Here is a 14,419-nt window from a genome sequence, read left to right on the forward strand (position 1 = left end):
GCAACATATACAAAATAAGGTAAAAAAAAAAAAAAAAAAGTTAACTCAAAAGCCAACAAAACAAAAAACACAATTTTAATCAGGAAGATAAAATTTAGCCATCTTCGCTCTCCTGATAGCACTCCGCTCTCTGATCTGTCCACTCCGCTCCTTGCTACCAACTCAGTCTCTGCTACTCACTCGCTCTCTGCTACCACTCCCTCTCTGTACGCCACTCCCGCTCTCTGCTACCCACTGCAGCTACTCTGCTACCACTCCGTCTCCTACCACTCCCTCTCTGCTGCCCATCCGCTCTCTGTACCACTCCGCTACTCTGTCTCTTCTACCCACTCGCTCTCTGCTACCCACTCCTCTCTGTACCCACTCGCCTCTCTGCTCACCTCATACCCTTCTCTGACACCACTCTGCTCAGCCACTCCGCTCCTCTACCTATCCCGTTCTGCTACCCTCCGCTTCCTGACCACTCCGTCTCTGTGCTCACTCCGCTCTCTGCTACCCCCACTCACTCTCTGCTACCCACTCCGCTTCTGCTACCACTCCGCTCTCTGTTACCCAATCGTCTCTGCTACCCACTGCCTCTCTGTACTACGCCCCACATCTCCTGCTACCTGTCTACCCACTCCGTCTCTGCTACCAACACTCGCTCTCTGCTACACCGCTCTGCCACTCCGCTCTCTGCTACCCACTCCGCTCTCTGCTACCATCACGTCTCTTACCCACTCTCTCTGCCACTCCGCTCTCTGCTGCCCACTCCGCTCTCTGCTACGCCACTTCCGCCCTTTAACCTTCTGCCAACTCCGCCTCTGCTATCCGTTGCACCACTGCTCTCGCTACTCCGCTCCTGCTCTTGTGGTCGGTATTTCTCCTTTAGCGAAAGAGCACACTATAAACATACTTATGTGAGAGAAACATAGACCTGAGGCAAACACATTTTCACAGGTCTCCATAATGACGAAGAAAAATGTAGAGACCTCCTCTCTCCTCTTCTTCCACTAGGAAGAAGAGTCCCTGAGATGGCTGGGAGAGAAGAAGGAGAGAGGAGACGTTGGAGGTAGAAGGACTGGGAAAGAGGAGAGAGAGAGGGGTGGGAGAGGATGGGGAAGAAGAGGAGAGAGAGAAGGTGGAGAAGAGACAGAGGACTGAACATCACTCCTGTTAAGCTCATCGCCCTCTCTCCTCTGTTTTCATATCTCTCCACCATCGTCAGATTCTCGTAGAAGGATTATATACTTGTTTATATCCTACAAGCGTCCACATGTTTTGGGGTGTGGTTTTGTGTCTTTGCCACACTGTTTTTTTTTTTTTTTAAAGGATCAAAAAGAGTTTGTCCCTCTGTCTGTTTTACACGTGTGCCACTGCACAGCAATATGTTCCAGTCTGGAGTTAACGGCCTTCGGAGGATAGCTTAATAACATCTGCCTTTTAAAATGTGCGTCAGACTGGTCACTTGTTTTTCTGGAAGTGTTGGATTATGACGAGGTTTACCAAATAAAAGTGTACCTACACTTTGGAAACACTTTAGAACATATTGGGATGTAGCTATTAACATAACTAACTATGTTAACTTCAGAAGTCACATCAAATTTTTCAACACACCAAAGTTGTGATATACTACGAAATATTCATCCTGACTTTTCCACATTTTATCTAGCCTATTCTAAAATGATTTACACCAATACCCCAATTCAAAGTGAAAACCAGTTTTTTCAGAATTTTTGGCACAATGTATAAAAAAAATGTTCAAAAAAAATACCTTATTTACATAGATATTCAGTCCTAACTTGAGACTCGAATTGGACGCTCAGTGCATTCTGTTTCCATGATCATCCTTGAAGAATGCTTTCTACAATTATATGGAGTCCACTTGGGTACAATTCAATTGATTGGACATGATTTGAAAGGGCACACCTTCTATATAAGTCTCCACAGTTGTACAGTGCATGTCAGAGCAAAAACAAGCCTGAGGTTAAAGAGATTTCTGTAGAGCTCCGAACATATTGTGCTTGATGTTGAGGCACAGATCTGGGGAAGGGTACCAAAACATTTCTGCAGCATTGAAGGTTCCCACGAACACAGTGGCCTCCATCATTCTTAAATGGAAGAAGTTTGGAACCACCAAGACTCGTCCTAGATCTGTCCGCTCGGCCAAACTGGGCAATCGGGGGAGAAGGGCCTTGGTCAGGGAGGTGACCAAAAACCTGATGGTCACTCTGACAGAGCTCCAGAGTTCCTCTGTGGAGATTGGAGAACCTTCCAGAAGGACAACCATCCCTGCAGCACTCCACCAATTAGGCCTTTATCGTAGAGTGGCCAGAGGGAGGCCACTCCTCAGTAAAAGGCACATGACAGCCTGCTTGGAGTTTACGAAATGGCACCTAAAGACTTTCAGACCATGAGAAACAAGATTCTCTGGTCTGATGAAACCAAGATGTAACTCTTTGGCCTGAATGCAAAGCGTCACATCTGGAGGAAACCTGGCACCATCCCTACGGTGAAGCATGGTGGTGGCAGCATCTTTCTGTGGGGATGTTTTTCAGCGGCAGGGACTGGGAGACTAGTCAGGATCGAGGGAAAGATTAACTGAGCAAATTACAGAGAGATCCTTGATGCAAACCTGCTCCAGAGCGCTGAGGACCTCAGACTGGGGGCGAAGGTTCACCTTCCAACAGGACAACAACACAAAGCACACAGCCAAGACAACGCAGGAGTGGCTTCGATACAAGTCCGGCCAGAGCCCGGACTTGAACCCGATCGAACATCTCTGGAGAGACCTGAAATCGCTGTGCAGCAACGCTCCCCATCCAACCTGACAGAAACTCCCCAAATACAGGTGTGCCAAGCTTGTAGCATCATACCCAAGAAGACTCGAGGCTGTAATTGCTGCCAACGGTGCTTCAACAAAGTACTGAGTAAAGAGTCTGAAAACATATGTAAATGTGTAATCAGCTAAAATGTCATTATGGGGTATTGTGATGTCATTATGGGGTATTGTGATGTCATTACGGGGTATTGTGATGTCATTATGGGGTATTGTGTGTAGATTGATGAGGGGGAAGAAAAAAAAAATATATTTTAGAATAAGGTTGTAACCTACCAAAATGTGGAAAAAGTCAAGGGGTCTGAATACTTTACGAAGGCACTGTAGCTACCCAGCATTTGTTCACTTTAAAGGCTTTATGTATCATTATGCCTATAGGTTCTAGGATATATATGCTATATGATTGTGACTGTGTTCATAAAATTTAAATCAAATTGTATTAGTCACTTGCGCCAAATACAACAGGTGTAGACCAAATCACCAGGCCAAAACAGTGATATGCTTACTTACTAGCACCTAACCAACAATGCAAGTTAAAAAAAAAATACAGATAAGAATAAGAGATAAAAGTAACAAGTAATTGAAGAGCAGCAGTGAAATAANCGGCCAAACTGGGCAATCGGAGGAGAAGGGCCTTGGTCAGGGAGGTGACCAAGAATACCAATGGTCACTGACAGAGCTCTTTGTGGAGATGGGAGAACCTTCCAGAAGGCCAACCATCTCTGCAGCACTCCACCAATCAGGCCTTTATGGTGGAGTGGCCAGATGGAAGTCACTCCTCAGTAAAAGGCACATGACAGCCCGCTTGGAGTTTTCCAAAAGGCACCTAAAGGACTCAGACCATGAGAAACAAGATTCTCTGGTCTGATGAAACCAAGATTGAACTCTTTGGCCTGAATGCCAAGCGTCACTTCTGGAGGAAACCTGACACCATCCATACAGTGAAGCATGTTGGTAGCAGCATCATGCTGTGGGGATGTTTTCAGCGGCAGGGACTAGGAGACTAGTCAGGATTGAGGCAAAGATTAACTGAGCAAAGTACAGAGAGATCCTTGATGCAAACCTGCTCCAGAGCGCTCAGGACCTCAGACTGGGGCGAAGGTTCACCTTCCAACAGGACAACAACACAAAGAACACAGCCAAGACAATGCAGGAGTGGCTTTGATACAAGTCTCAATTTTCTTGAGTGGCCCAGCCAGAGCCCGGACTTGAAACCGATCGAACATCTCTGGAGAGACCAGAAAATAGCTGTGCAGCGATGCTCCCAATCTAACCTGACAGCGCTTGAGAGGCTCTGCAGAGAAGAATGGGAGAAACTCCCCAAATACAGGTGAGCCAAGCTTGTAGCGTCATACCCAAGAAGACTCAAGGATGTAATTGTTGCCAAAGGTGCTTCAACAAATTACTGAGTAAAGGGTCTGAATACTTATGTAAATGTGATATCAGCTAAAATGTCATTATGGGGTATTGTGATGTCATTATGGGGTATTGTGATGTCATTATGGGGTATTGTGTGTAGATTGATGAAGGGAAAAAATATATATATATTTAGAATAAGGCTGTAATCTACCAAAATGTGGAAAAAGTCAAGGGGTCTGAATACTTTACGAAGGCACTGTAGCTACCCATCATTTGTTCACTTTAAAGGTTTTATGTATCATTATGTGTGCCTATAGGTTCTAGGATATGCTATATGATTGTGACTATGCGAATGCGGGCGTGCTCGGTCCTCTTTTTCCTGTAGTCCACAATCATCTTCTTTGTCTTGATCACGTTGATGGAGAGGTTGTTGTCCTGGCACCACACGGCCAGGTCTCTGACCTCCTCCCGACAGGCTGCCTAGTCGTTGTCGGTGATCAGGCCTACTACTGTTGTCATTGGCAACCTTAATGATGGTGTTGGAGTCGTGCCTGGCCGTGCAGTCATGAGTGAACAGGGAGTACAGGAGGGGACTGAGAATGCACCCGAGGGGCCCCTATGTTGAGAATCATCGTGGCGGATGTGTTGCTACCTACCCTTACCACCTGGGGGTGGCCCGTCAGGAAGTCCAAGATCCAGTTGCAGAGGGAGGTGTTTAGTCCCAGGGTCCTTAGCTTATTGATGAGCTTTGAGGGTACTATGGTGTTGAACGCTGAGCTGTAGTCAATGAATACCATTCTCACACAGGTGTTCCTTTTGTCCAGGTGGGAAAGGGCAGTGTGGAGTGGCAATAGAGATTGCATCATCTGTTGGGGCGGAATGAAAATTTGAGTGGATCTAGGGTTTCTGGGAGAATGGTGTTGATGTGAGCCATGACCAGCCTTTCAAGGCACTTCATGGCTACAGATGTGATTGCTATGGGTCAGTAGTCATTTAGGCAGGTTACCTTAGTGTTCTTGGGCACAGGCACGATGGTGGTCTGCTTAAAATATGTTGGTATTACACACTGACAGGGAGAAGTTGAAAATGTCAGGGAAGACACTTGCCAGTTGGTCAGCGCATGCTCGCAGTACACGTCCTAGTAATCCGTCTGGCCCTGCGGCCTTGGGAATGTTGACCTGTTTAAAGGTCTTACTCACATCGGCTGCCAAGAGCGTAATCACACAGTCTTCCGGAACAGCTGGTGTTCTCATGCATGTTTCAGTGTTATTTGCCTCGAAGCGAGCATAGAAGTACTTTAGCTCGTCTGGTAGGCTCGTGTCGCTGGGCAGCTCTCGGCTGTGCTTCCCTTTGCAGTCTGTAATTGTTTGCAAGCCCTGCCACATCTGACGAGCGTCGGAGCCAGTGTAGTATGATTCCAGCTTTGTACTGTATTGAAGCTTTGCCTGTTTGATGGTTTGTCGGAGGGCATAGCGGGATTTCTTATAAGCTTCCGGGTTAGAGTCTCGCTCATTGAAAGTGTCAGCTCTAGCCTTTAGCACAGTGCGGATGTTGCCTGTAATCCATGGCTTCTGGTTGGGGTATGTACGTACGGTCTGTGTGTGGACGACTTCATCGATGCACTTATTGATGAAGACAATGACTGATGTGGTGTACTCCTCAATGCCATCGTAGCAATTCTGGAACATATTCCAGTCTGTGCTAGCAAAACAATCCTATAGCTTAGCATCTGCTTCATCTTACCACTTTTTTATTAATCTAGTCACTGGGGCTTCCTGCATGAATTTTTGCTTGGAAGCAGGAGAATAGAATTGTGATCAAATCCAAGCCAAATGGAGGTTGAGGGTGATATTTGTATGCGTCTCTGTGTGTGGAGTAAAGGTGGTTCAGAGTTTTTTTCCCTCTGGTTGCACATTTAACATGCTGATAGAAATTTGATCAAATGGAATAAAGTTTCCCTGCATTAAAGCTACTAGGAGCGTCGCCTCTGGGTGAGCGTTTTCTTGTTTGCTTATGACGGAATACAGCTCATTGAGTTCGGTCTTAGTGCCAGCCTCTGACTCTGGTGGTATGTAAACAGCTACAAAGAATACAGATGAAAACTCTCTCGGTAGATAGTGTGGTCTACAGCTTATCATGAGATACTCTACCTCTGGAGAGCAATAGCTCGAGACTTCCTTAGATATCGTGCACCAGCTGTTGTTTACAGAAATACATAGACCACAGCCACTTGTCTTACCAGACGCCGCTGTTCTATCCAGCCGGTACAGCGTATAACCAGCCAGCTGTATGTTGATAGTGTCGTTGTTCAGCCACGACTCCATGAAGCATAAGATATTACAGTTTTGAATGTCCCGTTGGTAGTTGAAAGAAGGGGGGGGTAGCTGTAAGAGGTTTTAACTTCTTGTGGATAGGGGGCAGCATTTTCACGTTTGGATGAAAAGCGTGCCCAGAGTAAACTACCTCCTACTCAGTCCCAGATGCTAATATATGCATATTATTATTAGTATTGGATAGAAAACACTCTGAAGTTTCTAAAACTGTTTGAATCATGTCTGTGAGTATAACAGAACTTATTTGGAAGGAAAAACCCAGAGGACAAACCGTTTAGATTTTTTTTTTGAGGTCACTCTCTTTTCAATGAGGTTTCATTGGGAATCCAGATTTCTAAGGGACCTTCCTGCAGCTCCTATCGCTTCCACTGGATGTCAATAGTCTTTAGAAATTGGTTGAGGTTTTTCCTTTGAGAAATGAAGAAGTAGCCATGTTCAGAATTAAGTGCTCCAGTGAAGTGTACTGTTTGTTAGAGGCGCGTGACCAGAAAGCATGCTACACATTATTTTCCTCCGGTACTGAACACAGATCATCCCGTTTTCAATTTTATCGATTATTTACGTAAAAAAATACCTGAAGTTGTATTACAAAAGTAGTTTGGACAAAGCTTACAGGTAACTTTTGAGATATTTTGTAGTCACGTTGTGCAAGTTGGAACCTGTGTTTTTCTGGATCAAACGCGCCAAATAAATGGACATTTTGGATATATATCGACGGAATTAATCGAACAAAAGGACCATTTGTGATGTTTATGGGACATATTGGAGTGCCAACAGAAGAAGCTCGTCAAAGGTAAGGCATGAATTATATTTTTATTTCTGCGTTTTGTGTCGCGCCGGGAGGGTTGAAATATGATGGTCTGTGATTGTTTGCTTGGTTGCTATCCTCAGATAATAGCATTGTTTGCTTTCGCCGTAAAGCATTTTTGAAATCTGACACTTTGGCTGGATTCACAACAAGTGTAGCTTTAATTTGGTATATTGAATGTGTGATTTCATGACAGTAAAATATTTATAGTAATTTATTTGAATTTGGCGCTCTGCATTTTCACTGGATGTTGCTACCGTCCCACATATCCCAGAGGTTAATCTTCCGCGTAGGTTATTGATTTTATTTCTCCAAAGATTGCACGTTTGCTAGCAGAATGGAAGGAAGTGGGCGTTTATTAGATCGCCTACGAATTCTCAGAAGGCAGCCCCCTTTTTCTCCGCCTCCTCTTCACGCAAATCACGGGGATCTGGGGCCTGTTCCCGAGAAAGCAGTATATCAATCGCATCGGGCTCGTCAGACTCGTGAAAGGAAAAAAAATATTCTACCAGTCCATTGTAATTGATCGCAGTCCTGATGTCCAGAAGTTATTTTCGGTCATAAGAGACGGTAGCGGCAACATTATGTACAAAATAAGTAAAAAATTATCATTTACAAACAAAGCTAATAAACTAACAAAAAAGGACAATAGGAGGTAAAACGTCAGCCTTCTTCTCCGGCGCCATGGTTACATCCTCCATAGGTCCATATGTTGGAGCATTTATTTACCGATTNCGCTTGACATGCAGTAGCAGAGAGAACAGTCTATGACTAGGGTGGCTGGAGTCTTTGACAATTTTTAGGGTCCTCTGACACCCCTGGTATAGAGGTCCTGGATGGCAGGAAGCTTTGCCCCGGTGATGTACTGGGCCGTACGCACTACCATCTGTAGTGCCTTGCGGTCGGAGGCCAAGCAGTTACCATACCAGGCAGTGATGCAACCAGTCAGTATGCTCTCGATGGTGCAGCTGTAGAATCTTTTGAGGATCTGAGGACCCATGCCAAATATTTTCAGTCTCTTGAGTGGGAATAGGTTTTGTCATGTCTTGGTGTGCTTGGACCATGTTAGTTTGTTGGTGATGTGGACACCAAGGAACTTGAAGCTCTCAACCTGCTCCACTGGCTTCGATGAGAATGGGGGCGTGCTCGATCCTCTTTTTCCTGTAGTCCACAATCATCTTCTTTGTCTTGATCACGTTGAGTGAGAGGTTGTTGTCCTGGCACCACACGGCCAGGTCTCTGACCTCCTCCCTATAGGCTGCCTAGTCGTTGTCTGGGATCAGGCCTACCACTGTTGTCATTGGCAACCTTAATGATGGTGTTGGAGTCGTGCCTGGCCATGCAGTCATGAGTGAACAGGGAGTACAGTAGGGGACTGAGAACGCACCCGAGGGGCCCCTATGTCGAGGATCAGCGTGGCAGATATGTTGTTACCTTCCCTTACCACCTGGGAGCGGCCCGTCAGGAAGTCCAGGATCCAGTTGCAGAGGGAGGTGTTTAGTCCCAGGGTCCTTAGCTTATTGATGAGCTTTGAGGGCACTATGGTGTTGATCGCTGAGCTGTAGTCAATAAATAGCATTCTCACATAGGTGTTACTTTTGTCCAGGTGGGAAAGGGCAGTGTGGAGTGGCAATAGAGATTGCATCATCTGTGGATCTGTTGGGGCGGAATGCAAATTGGAGTGGATCTAGGGTTTCTGGGATAATGGTGTTGATATGAGCCATGACCAGCCTTTCAAAGCACTTCATAGCTACAGATGTGAGTGCTATGGGTCAGTAGTCATTTAGGCAGGTTACCTTAGTGTTATTGGGCACAGGCACGATGGTGGTCTGCTTAAACTATGTTGGTATTACAAACACGGACAGGGAGAGGTTAAAAATGTCAGGGAAGACACTTGCCAGTTGGCCAGCGCATGCTCGCAGTACACGTCCTGGTAATCCGTCTGGCCCTGCGGCCTTGTGATTGTTGACTTGTTTAAAGGTCTTACATCGGCTGCGGAGAGCGTGATCACACAGTCTTCCGGAACAGCTGGTGCTCTCATGCATGTTTCAGTGTTATTTGCCTCGAAGCGAGCATAGAAGTACTTTAGCTCGTCTGGAAGGCTCGTGTCACTGGGCAGCTTTCGTCTGTGCTTCCCTTTGTAGTCTGTAATGGTTTGCAAGCACATCCGACGAGCGTCAGAGCCAGTGTAGTATAATTCCATCTTTGTACTGTATTGAAGCTTTGCCTGTTTGATGGTTTGTCGGAGGGCATAGCGGGATTTCTTATACACTTCCGGGTTAGAGTCCCGCTCATTGAAAGCGTCAGTTCTAGCCTTTAGCTCAGTGCGGATGTTGCCTGTAATCCATGGCTTCTGGTTGGGGTATGTACGTACGGTCTGTGTGTGGACGATGTCATCGATGCTCTAATTGATGAAGCCAATGACTGATGTGGTGTACTCCTCAATGCCATCGTAGGAATTCTGGAACGTATTCCAGTCTGTGCTAGCAAAACAGTCCTGTAGCTTAGCATCTGCTTATCTGACCACTTTTTTATTGATCTAGTCACTGGGGCTTCCTGCTTGAATTTTTTGCTTGTAAGCAGGAATCAGGAGGATAGAATTATGGTCAGATTTGCCAAATGGAGGTTGAGGGAGAGATTTGTACGTGTCTCCATGTGTGGAGTAAAGGTGGTCCAGAGTTTTTTTTCCTCTGGTTGCACATGTGACATGCTGATAGTAATTTGGGAAAACGTAAATAAGTTTCTCTGCATTAAAGTCCCCGGCTACTAGGAGCGTCGCCTCTGGGTGAGCGTTTTCTTGTTTGCTTATGGCGGAATACAGCTCATTGGGTGTGGTCTTAGTGCCAGCCTCAGTCTGTGGTGGTATGTAAACAGCTATGAAAAATACAGATTCAAATTATTTTGGTAGATAGTGTGGTCTACAGCTTATCATGAGAAACTCTACCTCAGGCGAGCAATAGCTCGAGACTTCCTTAGATATCGTGCACCAGCTGTTATTTACAAAAATACATAGTCTGCCGCCACTTGTCTTACCAGACGCCGCAGTTCTATCCTGCCGGTACACCGTATAACCAGCTTGATAGTGTCGTTGTTCAGCCACGACTCCGTGAAGCATAAGATATTACAGTTTTGAATGTCCCGTTGGTAGTTTAATCTTCTGCGTAGGTCATCGATTTTATTCTCCAAAGATTGCACGTTTGCTAGCAGAATGGAAGGAAGTGGGGGTTTATTCGATCGCCTACGAATTCTCAGAAGGCAGCCCGCCCTCTGGCCCCTTTTTCTCCGCGTTCTCTTCAGGCAAATCACAGGGATCTGGGCCTGTTCCCGAGAAAGCAGTATATCATTCAAGTTGGGCTCGTCAGACTCGTGAAAGGAGAAAAATGATTCTACCAGTCCGTGGTGATTAATCGCAGTCCTGATGTCCAGTAGTTATTTTCGGTCATAAGAGACGGTAGCAGCAACAAAATAAGTTACAAACATAAGTTACAAACAAAGCAAACGAACAAACAAACAAACAACCGGTAAAACGTCAGCCTTCTTCTCCGGCGCCATGGTTACATCCTCCATAGGTCCATATGTTGGAGCATTTATTTACCGATTTATTGTTTCACCATAAACAGGCTCTACTACACCAATCACCAAGGAGGACCTGCAGGCGGTGACCAATGACAAGAGCGACACATCCAACCGCACCATTACCTTCAACGTGATTCGTCGACCAAAACTAGGCAGACTGGTGACAGTGCTGTCTGATAATTTGACTGTTGACGTCTCCTCCTTCACACAGACAATGGTAAGAACCTAACAACTAACCAGAACCTGAGGAGTGCTGATTTTAGGATTACTTTTCATAATCAATAAGGTTATTTGGACAGGGGAGACCAGGGTCCTACAACTGAGTTGGAGTGCTGGTAACGTTTCGCCTTTTAGATCACAATTAACATGATTAAATAGACAGATCCTGGATCAGCACTTGATACATACAGTAAGACTTGTGCAAAGCCGTCATCAAGGCAAAGGGAGGCTACTTTGAAGAATCTAAAATAGAAAATATTTTGATTTATTTAACACTTTTTTGGTTACTTACATGAGTTATTTCATAGTTTTGATGTCTTCACTATTATTCTACAATGTCGAAAATAGTAAAGAAAAATAAAGAAAACCCTTGGAATGAGTAGGTGTGTCCAACCTTTTGCCTGGTACTGTATGGCCGCAGTAGTTTCTACGAGAGGACAAAATAAGACTCTTCTTGCACTGTGTGGGAGAGTGTATTCTGATTCATTTGTTCAGTAAAACAATATTTACGGTGAGAAACAAACAGMAGGAAACTCCACAGGATATAAATTCCAATTCAAGCCACAACAAATGTTGTTTGGCCTTGGCGGGAAGCGTGGTCAGTGTTTTTGATTGGATAAGGCCTCAGGTCACACTCTCTACAGCTGAGTACATAGACATGCATTATACATATGTTTATATTCTGAATATCAACCACAGACTAGATCTTCTCCAGCGGAAGAAGCAACTCATGTGAAGGGTTCACGTCTTGAATTATTCGTTGATGACTAAAGTTCTGATGTTCAGTGTTTTGTCTAACGCTTTAGTTTTTGTTGGTTACGTTGAAATGGGGATACAAAAGTGGGGCCAAGTATAGGTTACAAAAGTGGGGAAATTCCCAGGCTTGCCCTTCCGATTCATAGTAACACCAGCCTTCACTGATTTCTGYTCTCTCTGTGTGTGTGTGTGTCTCAGGTGGACCAGCGGGAGATTCTGTACATCCAGAGTCTTGTGGCGTCGGTTGGCTGGTCCGCCATGGACTCCATGACCTTCTCGGTGTCCTCACCTCCAGCTTCCCTGGAGAARGAGACCTTCGAGATGGACATCTCCTATGAGAATGCTGGACACGACCGCCAGACTCTGCTCCTCGCTAACACAGGTGGGCTGTCGGTGAATCCTTGATGATGTACAACAACTAGACATTATGCAATGTTCATTTTCCCATGAATATTATACAATTAAGGGGTATGAAATATTAGCAACATATTTATTTTTTTACCCATGGGTGGACCAAAGCTGCCAAAATTAGAATTAAATTAATAAATAAAACACACAAATAGATAAATGCAAAAAATAAATYAATGGATAAATAAATGGATAAATAAATGGATAAATAAATGGATAGATGAATAAATGAATSGATAAATAAATGGKTAAATATATGGATAAATGGATAAATAAATGGATAAATAAATAAAAGGATGAATGATTGCACACATACAGTGCATTTGGAAAGTATTCAGACACCTTTTTTAACATTTTGTTACGTTAGTCTTATTCTAAAATGGATTAAATCGTTCTTTCCCCTCATCAATCTACCAACAATACCTCATAATGACAAAGCAAAAACAGGTTTTTAGAAATGTTTGCAAATGTATTAAAAACAAAAAACTGATATCTCATTTATATAAGTATTCAGACCTTTACTCAGTACTTTGATGAAGCACCTTTGCCAGCGATTACAGCCTTGAGTCTCTTCTTTGGTATGACGCTACAAGTCTGGGAGTTTCTCCCATTCTTCTCTGCAGATCCTCTCAAGCTCTTGTCAGGTTGGATGGGGAGCATCGCTGCACAGCTATTTTCAGGTCTCTCTAGAGATGTTCGATCATGTTCAAGTCCAGGCTCTGGCTGGGACACTCAAGGACATTCTGAGACTTGTCCCGAAGCCACTCCTGCGTTGTCTTGGCTGTGTACTAAGGGTCGCTGTCCTGTTAGAAGGTGAACCTTCGCCCCCAGTCTGAGGTCCTCAGCGCTCTGGAGCAGGTTTTCATCAAGGATCTCTCTATACTTTGCTCCATTCATCTTTCCCTCGATCCTGACTAGTCTCCCAGTCCCTGCCACTGAAAAACATCCCCACAGCATGATGCTGCCACCACCATGCTTCACCGTAGGGATGGTGCCAGGTTTCCTCCAGACGTGACGCTTGGCATTCAGGCCAAAGAGTTCAATATTGGTTTCATCAAACAATATAATCTTTTAGAGTCCTTTAGGTGCCTTTTGGCAAACTCCAAGCAGGCTGTCATGTGCCTTTTACTGAAGAGTGACTTCCGTCTAGCCACTCTACTATAAAGGCCTGATTGGTGAAGGGCTGCAGAGATGGTTGTCCTTCTGGAAGGTTCTCCCATCTCCACAGAGAAACTCTGGAGCTCTATCAGAGTGACCATCGGATTCTTGGTCACCTCCCTGACCAAGGCCCTTCTCCCCTGATTTRTCAGTTTGGCCGGGCGGCCAGCTCAAGGAAGAGTCTTGGTGGTTCCAAACTTCTTCCATTTCAGAATGATGGAGGACACTGTGTTCTTGGGGACCTTCAATGCTGCAGAAATGTTTAGGTTCCTTTCCCCAGATCTGTGCCTCGACACAATCCTGTCTCGGAGCTCATGGCTTGGTTTTTGCTCTGACATGCACTGTCAACTGCGGGACCTGAGCTTAATTTTGAGTCTTATACCAAAGGGTCTGAACAGTTATGTAAATAAGGCATCCGTTTCTTATTCTTAATACATTTGCAAAAAATTCTAAAAACCTATTTTTGCTTTGTCATTATGCACTATTGTGTGTAGATTGATGAGGAAATTGTTTTATTTTATCCATTTTAGAATAAGGCTGGAACGTAACAAAATGTGGAAAAAGGGAAGTGGTTTGAATATTTTCCGAATGCACAGTAATTATGGCAGCTTCGGTCCTCCATACCGACTTGTCTCTCGTTGCATTCTAGGTGCTGTGGTGACTGAGGGTGACCGCATCGTCATCGACAAGTCCAAGCTGGATGCGTCTAACCTTATGTCCAAGCTGCCCACACCCCAGCGCAGCTCTCACGAGATCTGGTTCCAGGTAAAGTCTCTACCCCAGCACGGGGTCATTGTGGTGGGAGAGAGGAACCTCACCGTGGAGAAACCCAACTTCTCCCAGTACATCCTCAACAAGTATGGCATCACGTACCGGCATGACGACTCCGAGACGCTCCACGACCGCTTTGTCTTCGACACCTGGCTGAACCCCAAGGGGAAGCCGGCCCAGCGCCCTTCGGACGACAGCCAGGTACTTAATGTT

General features: G+C 45.1%; 1 protein-coding gene across 1 annotated transcript in view; it reads left to right on the forward strand.

The window, feature by feature from the left end:
• Positions 1 to 14,419, forward strand: part of LOC112075422 (chondroitin sulfate proteoglycan 4-like) — a gene marked incomplete at its 5' end in the record, with an annotated part of 57,588 nt that overhangs the window by 38,283 nt on the left and 4,886 nt on the right. The window contains 3 exon segments of the mRNA XM_070440903.1: positions 10,939 to 11,111; positions 12,068 to 12,251; positions 14,085 to 14,407. Coding sequence (XP_070297004.1) covers positions 10,939 to 11,111; positions 12,068 to 12,251; positions 14,085 to 14,407 — 680 coding nt within the window.

This window comes from Salvelinus sp. IW2-2015, unplaced genomic scaffold (assembly GCF_002910315.2).
Source record: "Salvelinus sp. IW2-2015 unplaced genomic scaffold, ASM291031v2 Un_scaffold3150, whole genome shotgun sequence".
Lineage (NCBI taxonomy): Eukaryota > Metazoa > Chordata > Actinopteri > Salmoniformes > Salmonidae > Salvelinus > Salvelinus sp. IW2-2015.